General features: G+C 62.1%; 1 protein-coding gene across 2 annotated transcripts in view; it reads right to left on the bottom strand.

Moving 5' to 3' along the window:
- The window catches only part of COL5A1 (collagen type V alpha 1 chain), a 149360-nt gene that overhangs the window by 45099 nt on the left and 81549 nt on the right, over positions 1-22712 (bottom strand). For both annotated transcript variants that reach the window (XM_042965314.1, XM_042965315.1), the window contains exons 18-31: positions 22447-22500; positions 21219-21272; positions 19617-19661; positions 17265-17318; positions 16699-16743; positions 16118-16171; positions 15884-15928; positions 15007-15060; positions 10702-10746; positions 9829-9882; positions 6786-6830; positions 5007-5060; positions 2682-2789; positions 1950-2003 (exon numbers count right to left, since the gene is read on the bottom strand). In XM_042965314.1, the coding sequence (XP_042821248.1) occupies positions 1950-2003; positions 2682-2789; positions 5007-5060; positions 6786-6830; positions 9829-9882; positions 10702-10746; positions 15007-15060; positions 15884-15928; positions 16118-16171; positions 16699-16743; positions 17265-17318; positions 19617-19661; positions 21219-21272; positions 22447-22500 (765 nt within the window). The remainder of the gene's footprint in view (positions 1-1949; positions 2004-2681; positions 2790-5006; positions 5061-6785; positions 6831-9828; positions 9883-10701; positions 10747-15006; positions 15061-15883; positions 15929-16117; positions 16172-16698; positions 16744-17264; positions 17319-19616; positions 19662-21218; positions 21273-22446; positions 22501-22712) is intronic.

The raw sequence follows: 22712 nt of genomic DNA, 5'->3' as shown, positions 1-22712 counted from the left end.
AGCCAGCCATCCACCCATCATCCATCCACTCACCCATCCATCCAACTATCCGCCTATACAAACGTCAACCGCCCACCCACCAACCCACCATTCACCATCCATCCGTCACCCACTCACTCAAGAAATATTTCCTAGGCATCTCATAGAGTCCAAATCTAAAAACCAAAGCTGAGTCTTAACCACACTTCCCCCTTCTCCCCCTCTGAACACTCATGTCTTCAAATGCTGGTATCTGCGAAGAACAGGGCACACAGATTCCTGAGAATGAACTGGAAGGGATGTGTGGATCTCACATTCATGACATTTTGTTTGCTGCGTCTTGTTGTCATGTTTTGTTATCTTCCCAGAACACCTCTAAATAAAGCATGGCGGGTTGTAGAGTGAGAAGTTAATGCAAATCTATGCACTGGCTCTAACAACTAACAGCTTTTTAATTCTAGAAACCTACGAGGGGCACGTAGACAAAAGAGACACTTGGGGACTTTGATGTGGGTAATACCCAGACAACTACGACGTGAGCTTCCCCGTGACACTCGGGCACTTCCCGTGCCCGTGGGAGGTGGCTACTGTCTTCAGCGGGCCTCGACTCTCCGGTGGCTAAAAATCCTGACCTGAATGTGCGCTCAGACCATGAAAAGTTCGCGAATTTCCAAACCTTGCACCCCTACGTCCACCTGCCAATCCAGGCAGGAGACTGCCCCGGACACCCGGGTGCAGGTCCCACAGAGCTCAGTGCGGGTGCTGGGACACGGTGGCATGTCCAGACACTCCTGAGGACCTTGAAAACTGCCAGGCGGGGCGCCTGAGTGGCTCAGTCCCTTAAGCGTCTGACTTGGTTTGGGCTCAGGTCATAATCTCACAGTTGCACGGGGTCAAGCCCTGCGTCAGGCTCTGCACTGGCAGCATGGGGCCTGCTTGGGATTCTCTCTCTCCCTCTCTCTGTCCTTTCCCTGCTGGCACTGTCTCTGTCTCTCTCTAAATTAATTAATTTAAAAAAAACTGCCAGGCAGCTCAAAGTTTTATTCCCTTGCCTTCCGAGGACACTGCCTGAACTTGGCCCACACACCCCCGGACTTCTCTCCTCTCCTCCCCTCAGAGGACATATACTTCAGGACAAAAGGCCTGTCCGTCAGCCCCTCTTGCTCCAAGACGCGGGGGGCACGGCCACGTCACAGCCGCACTCAGCACGCTACCGTGGGACCCCGAACAAATTCCCGTTTCACTGCAAACTGCCTCCCCGCATACGGGGCGAGGGCCCACCCGCCCCAAGTGGATATTAGCATTCCACGGGAAGGACTGCTGATTCCTCAGCCAGAATGGAAATATCCAGGGGGACAGGCAGCCCACGGGGCCCTTCCCGGGAACGAGCCTGAGCCTGGGAGCCTGGAAAGGCGCTGAAGCCGGGGAGGCAGAACGACGCAAGCAAAGCCGGGAGAGACAGGAACTCTCCTGCACCGCTAATTATGTCTCCGGTGCAGACAGCTGGTTATTTTTTAAAGAAGAACCATGAATAATAAAAGGTGAGATTTGGGGAAAAAAATAACGTGTTAAATGATTTCCAAGGCCTGGAGGAGATGTTTCACTTAAAGCAGAACATGATTTCATGGAAGGAAGGTTTCATCTCCCTTTACGCTGTTATGAGCAAATAACCTTCAAATCTCCAGTGCGGAGCAGAGGTGAGAGAGGCTTCACGAGTCCTCGGTGCAGAGAAAGCAGCGGGCAGAGGTGCAGGGGACGCCTCGCCTCGCACGGCCCTCGGCTCAGGCTGGCTCTGCCCCCTTCTCCGAAAGGCCCGACTGCCAGCCCCTCCTTCCAACCCAACCAGGCTAACGCGCAGGCTGTGGCCAGGGCAGAGCCTGGGGGAGACAGCTGGGGCGACGCTGGGTTTCGCCACAGCAGCCTCCCCCGGGGCCGTGGGTGTCCGAACACCCGATACTCTCATAAGTTACCTTGGGCCCTTGTCTTCCCGGGTAACCTGGTAATCCCGGCACTCCGAGTTTTCCCTGGGGAAAAAGAAGGGGCTGTGTTATCTGGCCAGCACCTTACCTCTCCATCCATTTTCTTCCAGCCGAGAAAGGACACGGAGAGGCCGCTGCCTGCCCCCTGGGAAGCCGTCTCCCCCGAAAATCCCTGCCCGGACGGGAGGCAGGAGGAGACACGGCCATGGCTGAGGCAAATCTCCAACGGAGGAACTCTTTATCTGTGAGATTCTGTCGAGCCCTTTTGTAAAAGAGTCCTCGGGGCAAGACAGGGCGGATGTCTGGTGCACTCTGAGCGCCCGTTCCTGGGCCAGCGCCACAGCAGGGGGCAGGGGGGCGGGGGGCACAGGTGTAAGGACAGGGGCCTGTGGAGAGTCCCTGCATGAAAGATGATGCCCTGGGTGCCGGGGCTCGGTCCCCAAGCTCTGGGGCACCCGGAGGAAGGAGCCCTCTCAGGGCACTGGCCTGGCAAGGTGCTCAGAGAGACCTAGCTCGGGACAAGGAAAGGACTGGCCTAGCGACGGACGAATTCGCCAGGAAGGGTGGCCAGGGTGCCGGGGGAGCACGTGGGACAGGACCCGACTCAGATTACACCTGGCCCCATCTGGGGGCTTCAGCCCGGCAGAGTCACCAGCCTGGCCACCCAAGGCCGTCAGAAGGGTCTGTCCCCGGGAGGCAGTGAGCATCCTTCCCGTCACATACCTTCTCCCCAGGGGGTCCCAGAGGACCCGGGTCGCCGTTTGGACCTCCACGACCCTTCGGGCCTTCAGGGCCATCTTCTCCTCTGGGACCAGGGGGGCCGATCTCCCCCTGCAGGTCAGAAAAGAGAAGGTGAGGAAGAACCCCCAGTCTCCACCCCCCACCACATGACTCCCATGGCCGTTCTGGGCCCGAGAGTCCGGGTCCCAGGTCAGATCTTGGGGTAGGAGCCGCTTAGCCCGCTTGGCGCACCAGGCGGCCTCAAGAGCACGGCACCCGCCCCTGTCCGACGAGACGGGAGCACCGCGGCGCAAGCTGTGGGGCTCTGCTGAATGGCCACGCCGCCCCTCTGCACAGCGGTGGGAAGTTCCTTCTCCAGGCTGCACGCTCCTGCTTCTCCAAATGAGTCCCTCTCGGTTGAGGTGACTTTGGTTAACCCCGGAGCTCTCAACCGCTCCTTGCCCAAATAGATCAGGACAACCTGTGCGCAGGACGGTGCCTTTTTCCTCAAAGCAGGGATGGGATGCAGCCCCCGCCGCCCAGGGGTCTGGGCCTGGCAGGCACACAGGAGACCACGTGACGTGTCCCAGAGACGGAAGGGTCCTCAACGCTGCCCCAACCAACTTCGCTGCGGTCCAGCCTGGGCCCGGACACGACCGGGGGTCTGGGGGCTTGCCGAGGTCCACGGCAGCGCCGGCCCGGCCTCTGAGCGCCGCCCCCCCCCCCGCCCCCCCCCCGGCCCTCTGCTCACTGCCGGGTCTCGCTCTGATCACTGGCTTCCAGCGGCAGCTGGAAGACAGCCGTACCCCCCACAGCAACGATGGGTGTCCCACGGGAAACGAAGGACCAATAACTTCCTTATTCGTAATGTCCAGTGTGTCCGCGGGCCCAGGACTCTCGGTCCCTAAGAAATGTTCTTCCAACAAAAGGACCCTTCACACATTAACTGAGCACCTAGGAAAGGTCACGCTCGGGGCAGAAGTTTCTCCGCTCCCTGGCTGAGGAAGTGTCCCTGCTGCCAGTCCCACCCTCACCCAATTCCAACGGCAGGCCTGCCCGCGGAGCCTGGAGTGTGACCTCCGGACATCCTTTGTGCAATCTCTTTCAGAGATGGACCCTCGTGATGTGGACCCCGAGCGTGTGCACGGCATTGTCAGAGGCAGCATAAAAAGGACGTTCGCCAGCCAGAGAGAGAGAGGCCCCTCAGATGTGGGGCAGAGTCCCGTCACCATGGAGAAAGTTCTAGAAGGGCTGTCTTTAGCAGGAACATAACTGGGACACGACTGTGAAATGAATCTCTCTCTTTCGTTCCTCCGCCTTTGATAGAGGCCAAGATTGCCTCTGCCTTTTTAGTCTGTGACACGGCGCCAGGCGCGTGGGGCTCTCCGGGGCTGGCACGTTCTGAAAAGGCACCTGCAGGCCAGCTTTGCCGGGGAACAGTTACGGCAGCCGCACGGCGGCCGACAGCCGTCTGTCCAGGTGCGCGTCCAGCTGCCGCCACAGCTGTGCCCACGCGGGTGGCTCGGGCACCTCCCGCCCTCCTGCCCGGGGCCTGCGCTCACTCTCAAGGGGGTCGGGGCCCTTCAAAGTGCCCGCGCCCTGGCGGTGGCGGCCGGCCGACGACCCGGAACCTTCCTCCCGCTTCATCTGCTCTGCCCTCTCCCCACTTAGAGGAAGACACAGCCAGCAGCTTTCTGCCCGGCGCCTGCCGTGGGAGCCAAGCCCATCCCCCTGCAGCACGAGCAGCTTCCTCGGGCGGGGAGGTAAATTATTCATTAAAAAGCAACTGCTGTCTTGCAGCTTCTGATGCCCGAGCATGAGATTACAGAACACAGGAGCTGCTCGGGGTCCGAAAATCACGGGAGGATGCTGGGGGGCCCGAGATGCCGTCGGGGCGGGCAGGGACCCCGGCCCTCCCGGGTCGGACGGCATTTCTGCAGCCCCCTCCCTCCGTCTCTTCCGAGCCAAGTGAGGTGCTCTGCCATCCCGAGTGTCGGCCGCAAAAAGACAAGTCCCCACGGACCCCCTGGGCACGGAGGTCAGGGCACAGGGCAGAGGGGCCAGGTGACCCCAGGTGACCCCAGTGACCGGGTGTTCACGCCAGGCGAGAGCCGCCTTGGCTCTGAGCGGGAAGCTGAGGGCCAGTGGGGGGACAAGCACAGAGCCAGGCCCCTGGGCTCCCAGCTGTTCCTGCCTGCTGGCCGAGAGCACCCCCCGAAGAGGCGTCACCTTCGTTAGGAGAAGCTGTCCTGCGGCCCCGAACGCCGCAGCCCTCCCCTGGCCTCCCACCCCCAGCCCCAACCCCCGCCAGCACCCCAAAACACTCACCCGATCGCCCTTGATTCCCATGTCGCCTTTAAACCCAGGAAAGCCGTCTTCACCCTGACAAAGGACAAGGCAGCGCCTGGGTCGGCACGTAGAGCCCACCTCCGGGGCGGCTGGCCCCCCTCCCCCCACGACTCCGCACACAGCCCCCAGCCCAGAGCCCCTGTCGCCACACAAGCGCTGGGCGTGCCGGGCGGGGGGGTTCCGAGAGTGAGTCCGGTCCCTCGTGAAGGGCGCCCCTCTAACTCTCTGTAGTCGTGGGGTCGAGCTCGTGGTCCGCCACCCCCACCCCCACACCCCTGCACCCCGCACAGCTGTGCACAGCTGGTCCCCGCTGGGGCCCAGTAGCCGCTGACGGGCGAGCACCGGGGCGGGGCTGGAGGGAGGACGCCCCAGAGAAGCCGGCCGCCACGGTGGGCCCCACAGACCGGCCCAGCAAGAGCTGGAGGGGACGGAAGGGCCCAGGGCTCGGGCAGTCTGGCTGTGGGGCAGCCCTCAGTGACACAGTCCTGCACCCTCCAGGCCAGGGGGACACATTCCTGCTATTCGCGTATTTGGGGATCCACAAGGGTCAGGGACTGCCGTGCGCTCGAGTCCCCACGCAGACAACCGCAGACACCCTCAGGTACTTGCACGGGGCGGCCTGGCTCGCCCTCCCTCTCCATCCAGGCCCGGCGTCCTGACCTCATTTGCCCATCGGGGGGCCTGGTCCTGAGCCCCAGGCCGGCCGGGAGCTGGTACACAGAGGGAGGCAGTCTTCTGGGACTTGGTGCGAACTCGTTTCTCCCCAGCCCGCAGTGCGCGTCCGCTGTCCGGTGATATGCCGGGGACTCACCCACAGCGGCCTCGGGCTCTAGGTCCCAGGAGGCTCTCCTCACCCCCACCCCGCAGGCTGCCCCCCCGGGGGCCCTCAGAGGGGCGGTGACTCTCCTGGAGAAGAGGCCTTCCCCGTCAGAACTCGCTCAGGTAGCCCTGTCTCTGGCTAAAGGACAAAAGTGATGGGACAAATGTGGCAAAACCTGGGGCTCTGGGGAGCCCCCGCCAACGGGATGAGGGGAGTTGAGGGAGCCGGGAGCTGCCGGTGGGGACCTCGTCTGTCCCGCGGGGAGTGTGCCCGGCCCTGACCCCGAGGGCCCTCAGTCCCCACGCTTCCAGGGGCCACAGGATGACGGCTCAGGGGTCTGCCTTCCTCCGCTGGCTCTCCAGGGGTAACCGAGGCAGTGTGCGTGCGCCTGCTCCCCCAGGCTGAGCACGGAGACGGGGCCGAGGCTGAGCCATCGCCACAGCACAGAGGGCCCAGCGTCCGCGCCGTCCCTGTCCAGCGTGGCCACGTGAGGAGCCAGCTCGGGGACGGGAACAGGCAGATGCCGCGGGGAAGGAGCCGTGCCGGGCGCGGCCGGGGGACACGGCGACACCTCTTTCCCTCCGCGCCTGGCTCTGCTCCAGCCTGAGGGGCCGCCCAGGGAAGAACACCCAGCACCCCAATGGCCCCGTTGTCCAGCTGCCTTGCGAGGCATCCGCCTGGGGTGTCCGCTGGCCTCTGCGGGTGAGCGGCGAGCCTTGGCCTTGGCCGTGGGTGGGGGGTGCCAAGCCCCCGACCCTCAGCCCCGCCAGGAGGTGCGCCCACAGCCTGCCCTTTTGCAAACAGTCTGTCCCGCGGGGGGGATCACGTCCCTCCACACTCAGAGGCCACATGAGCCTCAGCAGCTGTTAGGGCTGCCACGGAAGGAGCCACCCAGCCGGCCACCAGCTCTGTGGCAGGAAGAGGCGGGGGGCACTCACCTTCTCGCCCTTGGTGCCTTTCAGACCGCGGATGCCATCAGCTCCCTGGGCAAACACGAAGGGAAGAGAGTGAGTCGGGTGGGTCGGAGCCTCTCCTGAGCTCTCGAAAGGGAAGGGTCGAAGCCCCAAATACCAGGAGGGCTGAGTGCGCAGCCCCCCAACCCACACAAGCTCCCTCACGCTCCCAGTCTCCGAGGGAGGACCCTGCAGGCTCTCCTCATGCCTACGTGAGCCCTGCCTCCCTGCCTCCCCCCACCAAATATTCCCAGATGTCCCCCGCTGACATCTGCCCTCTTCCAGAAACATCCGTCTCTCTGAGGTCTGGGGAGCCGGTGGGACGTGAGGCCTCAGCATGGCTCTGGAATCGGGCAGACTGCTCGTGGCCTCTGACATCGTCCCAGGTGCCTAGTGCCTCGGTTTCCTCATTTGGGAAGTGGGGGTGACGACAACCACTGCCCTGTTACTGCTGGTGGGAGGGGGATGCAGACGAGCCCTCAGGACAGTGCCCGGCACATAGTTGGTGCTCAAAACACAACAGCTGTGTGCTGTCTGGCCGCTGTCATTCTGTATTATTATTACTAACATGCGACAGTAGGCAACAGCTCATCAAACTGATTGATAGAATGGCACCAGTGCCACTGAACGCCAGCTCAGGACAGATCTCTGCGCCAGACCAGAACCGTAAGGGTGGGACACACCCTCTTTCCTCTGAGCCCCACCCCCCGCCCCCCGCCACGCTAGCACCTTGCCCAGACCAGGTAAGTCCACCCGTGGAGTGGAGGGAACTGGCCCCAGCCTCGGCCCTCCGAGCAGGGAGCAGACACCGACCGCGGCCAGCTGCCCACGGGACCCCGGAGAGAGGCCAGGCCTCCCATCTGGTTCCAGCAGAGGCAGCGGGCAGGGCAGCTGGGCCACCTCGCGGGGACCCTCGGGCTGCCAGACGCCCTCTGGTGGCAAGAACTGTGCACAGAGTGTTAAGCCTTTTTCCAGGAACTGAGGAGAAGCGCTAAGAAAAGCTGGAGCCAGGCGCTGAGAGCTGGGCCGGGCCTGGACTGCACGGCCTCCCCCGGGCGGGAGCGGGGGCGGCGACCGCCCCCTAGATGCACCCCGGGCTCCAGTGGCCCCAGGCGGCCAGATGCCTCGGGACAGAGGGGAGGTGCGGTTACCCCCACACCTCGATGCCCTGGGGGCTCTGGCACCAGCTTCCTCCCTCTTGCCGTGCTGGCGGGGTGGGCTTCCTGTGCCCACGCCCTCCCAGACCCAAAGTCCTACCATTTCCCGACCCAGGTCAGAGGCCAGGAGACCAACAGACCAGATCTCTCGGCCACGGCACGGCTGACATCTGGGGCTGGGTCACAGGGGCTGCCTGCGCACAGCATCCCTGACCCCCAACCCGTTGCGTGACGGTAGTCTCTCCCCCCAAGTTGTGACAGTCAAAAAGGTCTCCAGATGTCCCCCGGGGGGCACGAATCGGCCCTGGGCCTGCTGTCCCTCAGGCTGCGGACTCCACTGTCATTTTCAAAAGCACAGGAAATGAGAATGCATGTCTCCAGCGAAAAGAGCGTTCAGCCCCACTTTTCCTCCCACTCCCTGCTTCCAAGTCTAACTGGATCGCTCACGGCCTGAATGAATTTTAATCAGATAGACAAGATAAGAGCATTCCCCATAAACATTTTAAAGCAAACACCTTTTAGCTCACAGACACAGCATTATGCAATTAGCCGTGTACAGAGCCAGCAGACGCTTTTGCGACAAGAATTTATAAAATAAACACGCACAGAGCTCACATAATCGGCATTTCTGCCACACAGGCAATCCTGATAAAACTCACAAGGCGTGCTGGTAAGAGCCCGCTTCAGGGAGAAACCTGCCCTGCCTCGGGCCCCCGGCCCCCGGCCCCCGGCCCCCCGCCCCCGGGAAGTCCGTCTGCCCTCGGGCCCTCGGAACATCGGGATTCCGGGGAAATGCCGTCGGGCCCCTCGGGGTCTGGCTCGGGGCGCTTGGTTCGGAATAAGCAAGTTCTGGGTCTGAGTCCCCACCGAGGCATCGATTTTAGGGTAACTTGGGGCAAGGTGCTGAAAACTGAGGTCTTGGATTCTCCATCCCCCACATCACAGGCCAGCTGCACACGTCCGAGGGGCAGAAACGCCCAGGAGGATGAAGCGCGGTCAACGGTGCGGACCGAGCACAGGAGCTGAGGGGCGTGTCCACGCAAATCCCTCAGGCTGGGCTACTTGCATTTGTGTATATATTTATACGTTTCCCTTCACGTCAAGTTGAAGACATTTGGGAACAAAGTGAGCCGTTGGCTTTTCTAAGGCCTCAGCATCACCTAGAGCTTTCAGACGCTACGGAGGAAAGAACACCCCCCCCCCGCCCCCGAACACGTTCCTCAGGGCACATCCCTCTCCGTATAAATGTGCCCCAGGTGCCCAGAGAGCGACACGACTGGAAATTAAATCACACAACTCAAAGCAAACCCGGTTAGCTGTGACGGAACAGGCGGGCCTGTGTTTTGGACATCGCTCTGGAGCTCCGTGCCCCCGTTTGACAAGGTTCCAGAGCCCCTTGGCACCGCAAACACGACTGCGGGTAAGTGGACACCTCCCACGAGCATCTCACCAGCACTCGGTCTCCCGGGTGTTATCCACGGGGACGGACTCTCTCGCTCCGGATGTGCAAATGGCCCGGAAGGGACGTTTCTGAGTTTCCCCGGGGAAAGAGGGACAGGCTGTTCCCTTGGCTGAGGCGTGTACCCGTGCGGCGCCTGGGAGGGGGCGGGCACTGGGTGATAGCTAGAGCAGCGTCCCGACCGACGGACAGGCGGCCACCGCCCTGACGCCTACGTCATCACAGACGCACCGGAGCTGTCCCCTGCTCCGGGATCAGCCCCTCCTGGCCCTGGCTGGCCACTCCCTCGCCTGTCCCAGCCCCCTGTCCCGGGATCCCACCTTTCCCTCAGGAGCGCCCGGGGGACCAGGACTGCTGCGCCCGCAATCCCAGCCTTGGCCTCCAGGAGGGCGCGAAGCTGCCAGAACCTCACCTTGACTCCTCGGGGACCCGGATAGCCGATGGGGCCCTGGGGGCCGGGTGGACCCTGAAACGAAAGGGGAAAGACCGTCAGCTCCGTCTGGGGTGTGGTCGTGTCCGGTCCGCTCTGGGTCCTCCCACAACAGCTGGAAAGCTCCCGTCCCAGCAGCCAATTCCTCATGCTCCGTGCGGAGCGGACCCCGCACATCGGACCCTTGGAGGGGCTCCCACTGGACGGGGGACGCCTGCTGTGTCTCCTGCTGAGGCTTTTGCCGGGGACCGAGGTGCGGCCGCCGCCCAGAGGTTCGGGAGTGCGAGGGGGGCCGTGAGATGGGGAGGGGCCCTGCTGCTTCGGGCTGCCCTTAAAGAAGTGCGCCCCCAGCAGAGGCACCTCGGGTGACGGGGGAGAGCTTCCGGCTGGGAGAAGGGGACGAGGGCTGACCGTCTGGGGAAGGGAGCCCTTGACAGCGTGAGGGCCTTGCTGACCACTCACTGCCCCGGCTCCCCGAGCAGGTGCGGGCCTGGGGAGGGCCGGGAGCATGAAGGGACGGAGAGGCCGACTTCTGCCACAGACAGGGCAGCGGGCAAGTCCCTGGGGGCCAGGCCACCTCGAAACTCCATCCCGGCCTCAAAGCCCCACGTCCTGGCCCCCAAACAAACGAGGGCAATAGGTCAGCAGGAGCCCCCGGCCGAGAACCTGCACAGTCACCCAGCTTGCGTGTGGCCAAGGTCACGGCGGTGCCTGCACCCCCATGTGCGGTAACCGAGGTGGGGAGGGGTCACGGGGGACTTAGGCGGAGGTCCCTGCCGCCCCAGGCCGGGACCCCGGGGCACAGACAGCAGACCAAGGGCACAGTCGTCTCTGCTCACTCTCTTCTGAACCCACCTGGCCTCCTTTCTCTCCTGGAGGGCCTTCCTTGCCAGGGTGCCCCTGTCAGGAGAGAGAAGGCATTAGGCAGCGGCCGCCCCCCACCCCTGTCTTCAAATGTGGGAGGGAGAGCCGGGCCCCTCCCATCGCCTTCCCCCCACACCCCCAAACACAAAACAGGAACCAGAGAGGCAGGAAGTCAAAGGCATCAGGCAGCTGGGCACGGAGGGCACTCACAGCCACGGGGCCCCGAGCCAGTCCTTCAGCCCTGACCCTCGGCTGCCCCATCTGTCACTGGGAATGGTGGCAGGCCTGGCCACGACCCGGGGTGGCATGGAGGAGAACGTGCTGGGAAGCCCACAGGTGGGATCCAGGCACCATCATGTCACCTGACTGCACCCAGCCCGCCCCCAGGTGCAGGTGAGCCGGGACAGTGACCACAGGGCATTTGCTCGTCTCCTGGCATGAAGGCTTCTGTGCCAAACAAGGACGGATGAAGCGGGACAGGGGGTCTGGACATCTGGCTTCCCGGAAGGGCAGGTGCCATGCTGTCTGCAGGACACAGACTCTTTCACGTCGGGGATGGCAGGCTGGTGCTGAGGTGGAGGCCACGCCCCGTCATTCGACTGGCGTCCCAGCACGTCCCCAGGTCTGTGTGCAAATGCCTCCCAGCCTCCCGGGTGGCACGTGCCAAAGAAGAGGACCTACTCCCACAATACAGGTTTGGAACCAACCCCAGTAGAAATGGTTATGGCCCCCGGGTCACTGCCCCGTCTACCCGAGCCCCAAGCAATTCAGTTCTCGGGAACGCGAGCTCTCTGACTTTCCAACCCGGGTCGGTCACTAGGTTTAGGCCTTTGAGTTCCTGAGGCAAACACAGACAATGACAGCAGAAAGAGACACACTTCGCCGAGGACACTGGCAGGGCGCTGACTCTCGACCTGGTTACGTCCGACCCACAGTGTGGTCTTGGGGAAGTCACTTGCCCTCTCTGGGCCTCCACCTCCTCATGGGTCAAAGGAGAGGGTGGGCCAGGTGCTCTCTCAGCTTGCATGTTCTAGAATGCAGCAGCATTACGGGCACCGACATCTGGTCCCTTTGAGTAAATGATTTGTGCGTCTACCTTCTGATCTTTACTAGTCATGCGCTTGGATTTGACACCGTTGCAAATAGCCCGCCCCGAAGTGCAAAGCAAGGACCCCACCGCGAGGTCCTTCTGCAGGGTGGGGGGCGCCCTTAGGGAGCCGCGCCCCCGCCTTCGAGGGAAATCGGGCACCAGATGGACCGCACCTGCTGCTCTGGCCCGCGGGGGCCACACCACCCGCCACACCGCCTTTCAGAAACAAGGCTCACGGCTCCAACCCCTCACGTGGCAGAGCTGGACCCCAACAGTGCCAAGGAGAAGGTGACCTGCTTTAGGGTGACCAGGAACGGGTGGGTCCTGTCCCCTCTCTGCCACGTGGGCTCTCTGGAGCTTCCATCAACCACAGACGTTTTTCTGTTAAGGAACCGTGTGAACAGGGAGGGCAGGTGTGGATGCGTGAGCCCCGGGCTCTGGGTGCCACACACGCTGGGGACAGAGCCACACTGGTCCCTCAGAGAACGAGCAAGGCCCTTCCACACGGTGCTGTCCTCGCTCACGGGGCGGCAGGGACAGAGTCCCTGCAGGGACTGCCAAGAGCCAGTCTGAAAAGCGCTCTGAACTGCGCCCGGCAGCGAGCGCGTGGGCCACTCACGTCGGCGGTTATCGGAATTATTAGCATTATTTGAATTGAGGCCTAATTTCTTTACCTCCGTTGTAAGTTGCGTCTATAGAATGAGAGTAACTGTGGGGACAGCTCAAAGCTCACTTAAAAACGTGGGAGCAGGGGCGCCTGATGGCTCGGTGGGTTGAGCGTCCGACTTCTGCTCGGGTCATGATCTCATAGCTCGGGAGTTGGAGCCCCGCGTCGGGCTCTGTGCTGACGGCTCAGAACCTGCTCGGGATTCTCTGTCTCTCTCTCTCTCTCTCTGCCCCGCCCCCGCTCACATTCGCTTTCAAAATAAATAAATAAGCGTTAAAAAAAAAAAGTTCCAAACAATGTGCCAACAAACAATGAAAGGAAATACACCAGACTAAGAGACTGATTTTTCCGCAGTGAAAAGCCGGCCATTTTCCGTTCCCTTCTACGCGTTTGCGTTTTTCCAATGCTCTATAACGAGCACTGCTCGTATGATAGAAAAATAATAAGGCTTAAATTATTTGTATTTGATGTTTCTCTGGTTAAAAAAGTAATATGTGCTCCTTGGAGACAATCAGGCAAGTGGGAAAGGAGACGAAGTCCCTTATAACCTCACCGCCCGCGGCAACGCCAGCTAATCGCGTGACGTGGCTCCTCTGTTCCGTCTTACGCACACACGCGCCAAACGCACCACGTGGTATATTTTTAATGTCATTTTACGTGTTGGGCCTGTCCTCATGTCACAGAACACTCGCCCAGAGTTGGTTCTTACTGGCTCCGTAATACTCCTTTGAACCATAACTCACGTCCCCATCGCCCCGTTGTGAGCTCTCCGGGATGATTTAACAACACGCTTCAGTGCGCGTCTGCTCCGAAACGCTCCCTCCTTCCGAAGGGCTTTAAATCAACCTTCCTTTCTGCAGCCGAGGCCAGACCCAACCAACTCGAGGGAAGAAGGGAAGAAAACCCTCTCCTGTTCGGAGCGTGTGCTTTCATCTCTCTGTTCCTGCAAATTCACGTACGACGACAGGCACCTGTTCCCCTTCGCGTCTTTAGCGTTAAGCACCTTCAGTGAGCAGCTCACACGGCCATGGTCGGACGGGCCGCCGTGCGCTCATATTTCAAGTTTAAGTGTTTGCTGGGGGGGTGGGAAGTGCAAAGTCTAGGACAGGCAGCCCACGGCTCCACGGGCTCGGGGCGGGGGTGGGGGGTAGTCTTCGAGGTCTAAGTAGGAAGGAGCCTGGACCCCTCAGGGTCTCTGGAGCATCAGGGGTGTCATTGTGGGGATGGGGGGTCTCCGGGGCAGAAGCAGGTCAGGGAGGTGGGGGCCTGCAGCCCGCCCCACTCCCCAGCACTGTCTGCCCCATAGGGCTGCGGGCCTGGCCCGTGACGGACGCCCTGCACACAGGAAAACGCGTGCAAGGAGATGCAACCACCTGCCATCGGTGGGGTAAGAGGGGGGGTGGGATCAGAGTGGCTTCCATTTTGTCGTTTTTTTCATCTATTTTGCTAATTTTCCGTAACAAGTTATTTTACAGTCAGGAGAGGAAATGCAGCGCGAACGTCAATTAAGAGAGGTAAGCGACCACTGCATCCACACCGCCAAACGCGTGGAACACGGGAGGCCGCGGGAGGCCTGGGGTGGCTTGCGTGGGGCGGGCGGTGACCGGACGCTGGCTCAGCCTGGGACGGGGCGACTGCTGGTGTGTGATACCCTGGACCCCGCCATTCTCAGCCCCGAAAAGGGAAGCTGTACCTTAAACAGTCCCCAGTTAATTGCCAACGTACTGAGCTCTTGCTTAGGTTTGACCAGCATTATTAGAACGATAAGATACGCCGTGTCTGAAATAAATGGTTCAGATAGTCCTATTTCTGGAAAGGTGCTATGTCTGCAGTATCACCTGAATCCTCCAAAAAAAACGCGAAACCAGAAATCCCACCAGCAGCTTGCAAAGAGGGCGGTGGGTACAGATGGATCCACACACACACACACACACACACACACACCACACACACACACACACACCTCAAACGTGTGCCACCTCCCCACCCCTCCCTCTGCCAGCTCAGCCACAGGCTGACTTGTCACCGGCTCCCTATTTCGAGGCGGTCCCTAATCTGGCTCCACAGCTGCGCTCACACATGGCCAACGCACTGCTTAATACCCTCCTTCGCAGTGTGTGATGGCTAAAAATACACTCAGCGCGCGCTGTCCTTCCCTTCAAACACCAGCGACACGGGGAACGGCTCGGAGCCCAGCCCAGCCCTCCTCGGGGTTGGAAATGCAGGCTGGGTTCTGGTCCTTAAACAGCGCTCCCAACAAACAACTCCTTCTCCTAGTCGTGTAGTTTCCACCCCTTGATCGGAACCCGTCATGGAAAAGTGCGTCCAGAGCCCCATAATCGCTGGGCCACCAGTCACACAATCAGCCGGGTCTTTCTTTATCAGCGGAGGTGGGAGAGAGGAGACAGGAAGGGGTGCCTCACCGCAACCGGGGGCGAGGGACGAGGGGCGAGGGGGGCGGCCGCTGGCCTGGGCTCTCCATCCCTGGGGGCACACGGGGCAGGCAGTGCTGAAGGGGTGAGGCGGGCAGGGTACTCACCGGGGGTCCGTCAGCACCGGGCATTCCTGGCAGGCCTGGTTTCCCCAGGGGACCCTAGAACAAACCAGAGACCCCCTGAGCCCTGGGGCCACCTCTTCCCTAGGCCGACCCCAAAGGCACTTCCCGACATTTCCGCTCAAAGAACATTTGTTGAAAGGGATGCTCAGAGGCACTGAACGCCCCCTGGCACGGGAGCTTCCGGCAACCGAACCCCCCCAAAGGAGAGGACCCTCCCCCTCTGCTGCTTCCTGGGCCTGTGGTTTTGCCAGTGGAACGAAATCACCCCACGTGGAGGCAGGAGGGCTTCTCAGCTGGTGCCCGGCTGTGTGCGCTACTGAGAACCACACCTCGGAGGTGGCCCCGCCGTCAGCCGAGGGCCTGCGCTCGCGGAAAGATCTGGGGTTGAGCACGAGCTCGGCAAGTGCTCCAGTGGCCCTGTTCTCCCCCAGCACCTAGGACTCAGCGGGGGCCCGGATGCAGATGGGGGGGAGCGGTTTGCCAGATTTAGCAAGAACGACACGGAAAGCAAACAACAACACAACAAGACTTCAGGCTGACGACAAACAGTCAAATTTGACCGAGCGCCCTTTCTGGTCCTGAATCCGGCAACCCTCCGCACAGCTAGACAATGGATGGATGAGTGAATGAATGAACTTATGATCAGTGACGGACAAAGGTCCCCGATCTCCCCCGGTCTCCTTTCCTGCGTGCGCAGGGCCCTGAGCTTCCCTGGCTCTGGGAAAAGAATAGAATCACGCACAAGCTGGGGATGGACCGCCACTTCCGCGGCCTGGGCTGCGGTGGGGGGAGCTCCCCAGGGGCCGGAACGCACCCCGTGGGCAGGTGGGGGCGTCCCTATACCAGCACAGCCACTCACCTTTTCCCCTGGAGGACCGATTGCGCCCTGGGGGCCTGGGAGACCCTAGGAGAGGAAGGCAGGATCAGGGGACTGGCCGGCTCCGGGCTCCTCCCTGCCACCCGTCCACCTTCCCTGCACCCTCTCCCTCATCCGGGATGACTCCGTTCTAGGTCACACGTAGGCTGCCGGTCCCTTGGGGCCCAGGACACGCCACCGAGACCCGCACCCCCCCGCTGGCCGCTGCTCACTCACCTGGGCACCTGGATTGCCCTGCTGTCCCGGGGGGCCGGGCTCTCCCTGGGGGCCCTAGAGGAAACACAAGCAAGGCACTGATGGGGACTCTGGAGGGCAGGCAGGTGCCCACCACCAGCGTCAGAAGAGGATGCCCAGACGGGAAGAAGCAGGCGGCCCCGTGGCAGAGAGGAAGCAGGCCTGGGCGCCTGCAAGGATCCCCACGCTGACCCGGACGTGAGGGGCACCCAGTCGTCTCTGCCGGGACACCCAGACAGCCGCCAGGAAGGAGCGACCGTGAAAGGAAGCGGCCAGAAAGTACTCTACTTGGTGGAAAACTCCCAAGACGTCGCGCTAAAGTCTCCCGGTAGAGCCAGGGGACCTATCTTTCGCTGGGCCTGGCTCACAGTAAGTGCTCGTCACCGGAGCACAGGGCAGGGAGACGGACAGCTCCCTCCGCACCCGCACAGACACGGTCGGGCTCCGGTCGGAATAAGCACGGCCGCCAGCTCTCCCGCTCAGACTCCTCCTGGACCCAGGGCTCAGGGCCTGTGCCCTTCCGGTTTGACGGTAACAGTGGGCGTCAGACCCCCCAGACTTACCACATTTCCTTTCGGACCTGGTTGGCCATCCATACCCGTCACACCCTGGATGGCGTTGGAAAGAAAATAACAGAGTGCTGAAGAATCAACCACAGTCACAGGGAAAATCCCACCCAACTCTGCTCGGCGTCCTGCCCTCACCGTGTCGGGGGACGGCAAACCTACTGGGGAGGGGCAGGGGTTGATATTAAAGAATCCTGCAGGCTCGATCGGCAAGGGGTCGATGGAGCTGTCGGGCCCGAGCATTGGGTGGGCCAGGCCCGGAGAAGCCACCCACCGGGACAGGGCCCCGACAGAACCACGGGCTACTTGCTTCCAGAACTTTCCAGAAGCCGCTTAGAGTGCCTTCAAAGGAGAAAATGAGGCATCCTGGCGACCGTTTTAAAACAGCACGTGTCGCGTGAGAAGGAGAAGCTGTACGGCCCACTGGCCTCTGTGCCTCCTCCCGCAAACCCACGCCTGCGGAGGGCTCTGTCTGCCTAGGAGCCTCAGAGCCCCGGCGACACCTCGACCAGCCCCGGGCAAGTGTCCGAGCGGGACAGACGTGCAGAGGTGACAGGCCTTACCGGAGGTCCAGGAGGGCCCGGGGGTCCCTTTGGCCCCAACAGACCACGCGGCCCCTGCAAGAGGAAAGGGCAAAGGACTGTTCACACTTGGCCAAGAACCCGGCGCCGGCCCTGCCCCAGGCAAGCCCCGCAGCCCCACCCCCACCCCCAGAGTGTTTGCAGCAACGCAGGTGTCCACACGTCCCGGGAAGCACGGGCAGCACCCGTCCTCGCCCGTGACACCTCCTCAGCCGCCCCACCTCTCCACCAGCTCTGGGAAGCAGGGGCGGGTGCATGGAATGAACCGGCAGCTTAGACAAGGGATCAAGGGGCACCTTCAGAGCAAGGGGAGTCTTTCAGCTCAATGGCGCCCTTTCACACTCGCTCGGGGCAGGTACACACAAAAGCTCTCCCAGCGGAGGCCACGAAGATACTCCACTGCACGGAACGCTTTTGTCCACGTCTCGTTACTGGCTCCCTCTGTGCAGTGACATGTGACTGCATTTCTGCCACCGGAGGGTGGAGGGAGGAGGAACTAGTTCTCTGATGGGGACGTCGTGACCAAAGGCAGAGCTGAAGCACGGGGCTCGGGGTTTTTTTCTGGGGCGCCACTAAGGCCCAGAGCTCAACCCCTCCCCCCTCTGCAGCAAAGGTCACGTGTGGGGACGGCCCGTGTGCACGTGGAGGGACACAGCCCCAAGGCAGCGCCGTTCCCAGCACGGTTCATGAGATTCAGAAGGTAACACAGCAGAGGCATCGCCCGTCACCCGAAGGAGCCCCATCCTGAACCTCACGCTTGCCCCTCTCCTGGGGGGATTGTCCAGCCTTTAACCAAGGCACGAGTGCCCTGAATTCTGACGGAAACTCCTGAGACTCGGCAGAAGAGGGCTCCTTCCCACACTCAGTGCCACTTAACTATCCCTGTCGTTATTTAAAAACCTAGCCCTGTAAATGCTTTCTAGAAGTTACTAACCCGCAAGGTGACGCTTCGGCGTGTGTTAAGGAGGGGACTGCGTAACGGATCCTCCTTAGAGGCGAATCAGGCATCCAGGGCATAACTTAGTCCCCGGTGAATGTGGGAGCCCAAGCCCAGGCTCTCTCCGCGTACCGCTTGCAAGGTTCTCCTCAATTAACGTCGCCAGATGCATACCGCCGTGGCGACGCGGGCAACAAAAATGAGCCATTTCAGAAGTAACCACAGGTGAGATGTAAACGGTGTCCTTTGTCACTGAGGAAGTTTGCTTGGGCCCTAAGAGAACTCGGCTTCGGGAAAAGAGCCGTTTGCTGCCATGGCAGGACCACCCTGATGCAAGGCTCCACTTTGGGGAAGTGTAGACATCAGAAGGGACGGTAAACCGTCTGATTAGTCACCACAACTGCTGCTGGACACTTGCCTGGTGCACTCTGGGCGTCCACCTATGCCTACAGCCTGGACACCCGCCATGATGGCCCTGCATATCCACCATGATGGCCTTGGACACCCGCCATGGTGGCCCTGCACATCCACCATGATGGCCTTGGACACCCGCCATGATGGCCCTAGGACACCCGCCATGATAGCCCTGCATATCCACCATGATGGCCTTGGACACCCACCACGATGGCCCTGCACATCCACCATGATGGCCTTGGACACCCACCATGATGGCCCTAGGACACCCGCCATGATGGTCCTGGACATCCACCATGCCTGCAGCCTGGATACGCACCGTGATGGCCCTGCACATCCACCATGATGGCCTTGGACACCCACCACGATGGCCCTAGGACACCCGCCATGATGGCCCTGCACATCCACCATGCCTTCAGCCTGGATACGCACCATGATGGCCCTGCATATCTGTCATAATGGCCCTGTACATCCACCACAATGACCCTGGACACACGCCATGATGGCCCTGGACACCCACCATGATGGCTCTGGACATCCTCCATGATGGCACTGGACATCTGCCATGATGGCTCTGAACACCGCCATGATGGCCCTACACAACCGCCAGGATGGCCCTACACACCCGCCATGATAGCCCTGGACACCTGCCAGGATGGCCCTATACATCCACCATGATGGTCCTGGACATCTGCCATGATGGCCGTGGACACCCACCATGAGGACACTGGACACCCCCCACGCCTGCAGCCTGGAGCTCCAACCACAGCCCTCCAGGTCTCGTCTTCTTCCCCTGGGGAAGGCCATATTTGCCCTACCAGCCTTCTTTTCCTTGCTGAAGAAACCCCCAGATGTCTCTGTTTCAAGGCTGACCTCCCCTCTAATTTATGCTCTGGGCTGGTCCCTGGTTCCACCCAGAGCGGTCTCCTCCAGCAGCCCGTCACCATGCAGAGGAGAGAGAAGCCCACCCGAACGGGACTTACGGGTTCCCCGGGCAGCCCTCTGGGCCCGACTTCTCCATCATCACCCTGTGGGGGAGAAAAGAGGCAGGATTTTAGGGACACATTTTGAAGCCTGGACAGAGAGACAACATGCCTTCCCGCTGTGTGGAAGGGCTCTCTGGCCCGGGGCTGCTTCAGCCTCTGCCGGATCTACTAGTCCGGCCCCAGCCGGGAAGGCCCGAGTGTCCCCACCCCGGGGAAGCTTCAGGAACTGGGGGGATCCGAGGCCCTGGGACGCTGTGCTCAGGAGCTCACACACCACGGCCTCAGTGAGGAGAAGGCTGCACAGAAACATCAGGGCAGCCAAGAATCTGGTGACCTCGACGGGTCGTGATAGGAATAAATACTAGAATGATACACGGTAGACTGAGACGGAAAACAGGTGGCTGGGTGGGGAGGGAGGGAGATGGCAGATGACAGGGAGGGAGGGAGGGAGGGAGCGAGAGAGGGAACTGATAGGAGCTCGAACGACGGAGGCTGCGTTGGAAGGGGTCACGGACAATCGCCAGACCCCTTGGGCCAACGCCCAGTAGCCTAACCTCTCTGCCCGGGCCCTACACGCGGCCTCTTCCTTCCAGCTGCAGAAGGAAATGCTGTCCTGGCTCCAAAGGTTCCAGATCAGGAGCTGCCGTCGGCAACTCCGCTTCTCCCGGTCAGGGCGCTGCCCCCTCCTCTTCACCTCACGCACAGCCGGCCCTGCACACACGCGCGCACACACACGCACGCGCACCTCCCCTGCTAAGAAGCACGCACATCCGGGAAGACCCGTCTCTCCTTTCTCGTACTACAGTCAAGTGCGCTGGGGCCCAGACAGGAGAGGGGACCCTGGCAATGGCAGCTGAGAGCCGCTGAGGACAGAGGCACGGCCAGGCCCTAACTCACTTCCCAGAGTTTCCCAACCTTCTTCCTAAAACACCCCCGAGACCCCAAGACGCTGTGTAAGTGACCGGGGTGAATGCAGGGAGGGGCTCATAAGCCCACTCTAGCTTCTCTGCACATCATAACTGTGTGTCACTCTCCCAGGAAGACGCACCTGACAAACCCCGGGGCCTCCGCAGAGCCCCCCTGTGAGAGGCCCACCCCCAGCCCGGGCTCCAACCTCGGGCAGAGCCGTGCTCCCCCCACCCCTGCACGCTCCCAGCCCTCCGCCTCCCTCCACCTCCGGGGCCAAGGACAGGCTTTTCCCAGACTCCCCACCCCCGCCCCTAAGCCCCGGGCCCCACCACCCCACAGCCTCCACCCAGACCACGTGACAAGAGGAGACACAGAGCTCATGACCTCTCCCGACACCCCTCCTCCACGGCGACCCGGGCAGCCACCTCCCGGAACTAGGGCACTCTCTCCGAGACCAGCGGCGGGCGAAAGCCGCTCCCGGACGCAGGCCCAGCGGTCAAGCCAAACGCTTCCACCTGCTTTGTCTCAGAGGTGGCGTGCGGCCTGTCCCCACATCCCGTGGCTTCGCCCACCCACAGCCCCTCCTTCCCCAGCTGCACCCTTGCCAACCAATGACAGCACTGCCTGCGTTTCCCGGCGGTTCCAGCCCGGACCCCCCCACCCCGAGGGGACGGGCAGGCGGCCACTCACCCGATCTCCATCATCTCCCGGAGGTCCTGGCGGGCCAGAAGGACCAGGGTCACCCTAGGATGTCAAGCAGGGTCAGCGTTAGGCACTCGGAACAGTCACCCCCAGCCGTCTCAAATGCCCGTCCGTCTTTCTGCGATTCTGAGACCAGAAGCCCCGAGCCCGCTGAAGACTCCAGAGTGACAGGAGGTGGTTTTGGGGACTGGTGTCGGGAGGCAGGTTCGCTCGACCGGCTCCCACGGGCGGGCGGCGCCCCCGGACTCTGCGGGCTGGTGGGCGGGGGTCTGAGCGACCCCCTGCCAGCTTCTCCGTGGGAAGCGGGGCACCAGCCCCGGCCCCACAGGGTCCCCAAGGAAGGGCTGCCGCCCCCGACCGTGAGCGTCCTGAGGGTCGGCGCTGGTCCACCTCCCGCCTCTCGCAGCTCTGGGCCTCGCGTGCAGTCGGTGCCTAATATGCACTCATCCGTCAAACGGACGGGCCCGGCGGCTGCCCTCGTCCCAGTCTCCCCATCGTGGCTGCAGAACGCGGACGACGCGCCTTGATAACCACTATGTCATTCCTCAACGGGCCGCGGGGCGCGTCGGATAAACCCTCCCGACACCGTCCCCAAGTGCGTGTGCTGGTGTGTGTGCACGCACACGTGCCTGCGTGTGCCCTCGCTGTGCCGGAGTCTGAAAGAGACACGCTCTGCTTCAAAGAGAACAGGTGAGGCAGAAAACGTCCGAGGAGCGGCAAAGAGCCGTCCCATGGAGGCGGCCCGCGCAGGAGGGAAGCAGGGGGCTCCGGGCCACGGCACGCGCCCTGGCCCCACCCCAGGAGCTGCCACCAGCTCCCGGAATCTCTGCCTGAGTGGCGCAGAGGGTCCCCGGCAGCGAAACGGTGGCCAACCGGGCTTTCTGGAACCACGGCGGGCCCCAGTGAGAGCAGATTTCTCTAAGGAAGGGCCCTCCCTTCCCCTCCCACGCGCCTCGGGTACGGGGGGCCAGACGGGCTCGCTCACTGTAAGCGGCCCATGAGAAACCCACTCTCTCTGGACTGACTTTCTGCAAGGACATCGCGTTGGCACTGGTTTCTGGGACTTTCTTTCGTGACCACCCCGGAAAGGCGGAGTCCCAGCCCCACACGAGAGATCCCAGGCCTTCCGGAAGGGTCTCCCAAGAAACACCTCCACCCTCTGCACAGAAGCCATCGGGACCTCTGTGCCGGTGACGCGCACGTGGGGAACACTTACCCGGTGGCCCTTCTCCCCCGGCAGTCCAGCCAGGCCGTCGAAGCCGCGGTCGCCCTGTGAGGAACAGAGGGGCCTGCTCAGGGGCGCCACTGCACACAGCTTGGCCGCCCTTCCTCGGGCCGCGGTTCGGGCAGCATCCGCGCACCCCGGGCCCCAGAACCTCCGCGTGTGGCGGCCACCGGCCTCCGTTCGCCACAAATTCCGCTGTCGGCTCTGTGTTTCCGGGGCCCTTTTCCCCCAAACACCAACAAAGGCTACAAACACAG

This window comes from Panthera tigris, chromosome D4, assembly GCF_018350195.1.
Source record: "Panthera tigris isolate Pti1 chromosome D4, P.tigris_Pti1_mat1.1, whole genome shotgun sequence".
In the NCBI taxonomy this organism is placed as follows: Eukaryota; Metazoa; Chordata; class Mammalia; order Carnivora; family Felidae; genus Panthera; species Panthera tigris.
The sequence above is the reverse complement of the archived record's forward strand: the minus strand, read 5'-3'. Positions and strand labels throughout refer to the sequence as shown.